The following is a 1784-nucleotide window of genomic DNA, read 5'->3' on the forward strand; positions in this document are numbered from 1 at the left end:
TCAGCAGCTCCTGCCGCCGGTTGCGCTCCCACTCCAGCTGCCTCTGCCTCTCCAGCTCCCGTTTGGCAGCCTGCAGGGGCAAACCCAACAGCTGGAATTTGGGGTGTTCCTATGCTGAAATTCAGTTGGAATGTTGGTACAAATGGGGCTGCTCTGGGCTCTGCACACACAAATTGCTCAGGGCTGCTTCCAGGCACAGCAGGAGATGCCTTGGGAAGGCTGACCTAGACCAAAGACCAAACAGAGCTCAAGAATAAAGTAAGGATTTATGAAAAGGATCTCCTCCATGGATGCACCTTGGGCAGCACCAGAGCCCAGCCAGGGCTGCACCCAAGATGAACCAAAATGGCCCCAAAATGCACGGCCGGGCACGGGGTCTGTCCCTGGGATCAGTTCTGCTCCATTTGCACCTTGCAGTTCATTGTCCCATTCCAGCTTTAGCCCAGGCAGTCCCACCCTGCTTGTTTTTCTCTCTCCAGCCCACGGTGTTTGTGCTCCTGGGCTGAGATTTGGATCATTTGTCCTTGGTGCCCAGCTGGAGCAGGAATTGTTTTGTCTCCCTGCTCTGTGCACAGAGCTCACCATCCCATAATGTGAAGCTCAGACCCAAACACTAAAGCAGCACAGAATGTGAAAAATATAAAAGCTCAAACTTGAGGTATCACAGAGGTGACTGAACAGAAAACCTCTCTGTTTTCCAAGATCCAGTTTGCTGATTTAACAGTTGTTTAATACCAGGAGAACTCTCCAGGACAGATTCAAATCTCTTTCCAACCTCCAGCATGAGACCCTCTGCAGCTTTGCAAAGAACAGCCAAGTGTTTCTGTGCTGAACCTATCACAGTTTGGCCATGGGAGAAAAGGGGAGATTTTTGAGTTAACCAGGGTCAGTCTCCTTTAACAAATTAAAGGCCAGGTTGGATGGTGCTACTTGGTCTGCTGGATGTTATCCCTGCCCATGGCAGAGGGTTGGAACTGAAGGAACTTTAAGGTTCCCTCCAACTCAAACCATTCTGAGACTCTATGAAATGAACTCAGCCCTGGAAAATCATGAATGCTGGATCATTCACACACCTCTTAATATCAAATAGAATAATATAACAGTAATAATAAATATTATCTTTAAAGAAATGAGAGGTCAGGTTGTCCTAGATGTCAATGTCTCATCCATTCATTACACAGGAAAAATGAAGCAAAAGCTGCCCCTTCCTTGCCTTTAACATCCCAAAAATTTTAGTTCCTGCTTTAAAAGTTTCCTCCCCATCCTGGCAGGAACACACTGAGTGCCCAGCACTCACCTGGATGCTCCCAAGCTGGGGCACTGTTGGAACCCTGGTAACTGAGAATTCCAGACTTTCTGTGCTGCCAGGCACTGACCCCCAGAGAACACTGCACTGACCTGAGGGCCTGGAGAAGCTTCCAGAATGGAATGGCAGGACTGGGATTGTGGGTGTGGAGTTTGAATAGAAGTGTGTGATATCACAGGGGGGGAAACTCAGAGTTTAAGGGTTTAGAATACAGGAATAGAGAGAAAGCAAGATGGAGGTTTTAGGGTGGAGGCTGCTCCTTCTTCTTCACCTTTTTCTCCATGGGTTTGGGTGGTTTTGTACAACTGGATAAAAAAGTCCCCATTGCAGGCACGGGTAGTTGGGTATTGGGTTAGAAGTAAAAATAATTTAGGTGTCATTTCTTAATTGGACAGTTTATTATTATTATTTTTTACAGGCCTTAAAAGGCCTTGTAGAGAGAGAGACAGGGCTCCATTTTTAGTTTGTTGGAGTGAAG

At 47.1% G+C, this 1784-nt stretch overlaps 1 protein-coding gene across 1 annotated transcript in view; it reads right to left on the reverse strand.

The window, feature by feature from the left end:
• Window positions 1-1784, reverse strand: part of ITSN1 (intersectin 1) — an 80853-nt gene that overhangs the window by 58674 nt on the left and 20395 nt on the right. Inside the window, 2 exon segments of the mRNA XM_031062603.1 lie at window position 1; window positions 4-70. The exon segment at window position 1 is cut by the window's left edge and continues 76 nt beyond it. Coding sequence (XP_030918463.1) covers window position 1; window positions 4-70 — 68 coding nt within the window.

Source organism: Geospiza fortis, unplaced genomic scaffold (genome assembly GCF_000277835.1).
Source record: "Geospiza fortis unplaced genomic scaffold, GeoFor_1.0 scaffold96, whole genome shotgun sequence".
In the NCBI taxonomy this organism is placed as follows: Eukaryota; Metazoa; Chordata; class Aves; order Passeriformes; family Thraupidae; genus Geospiza; species Geospiza fortis.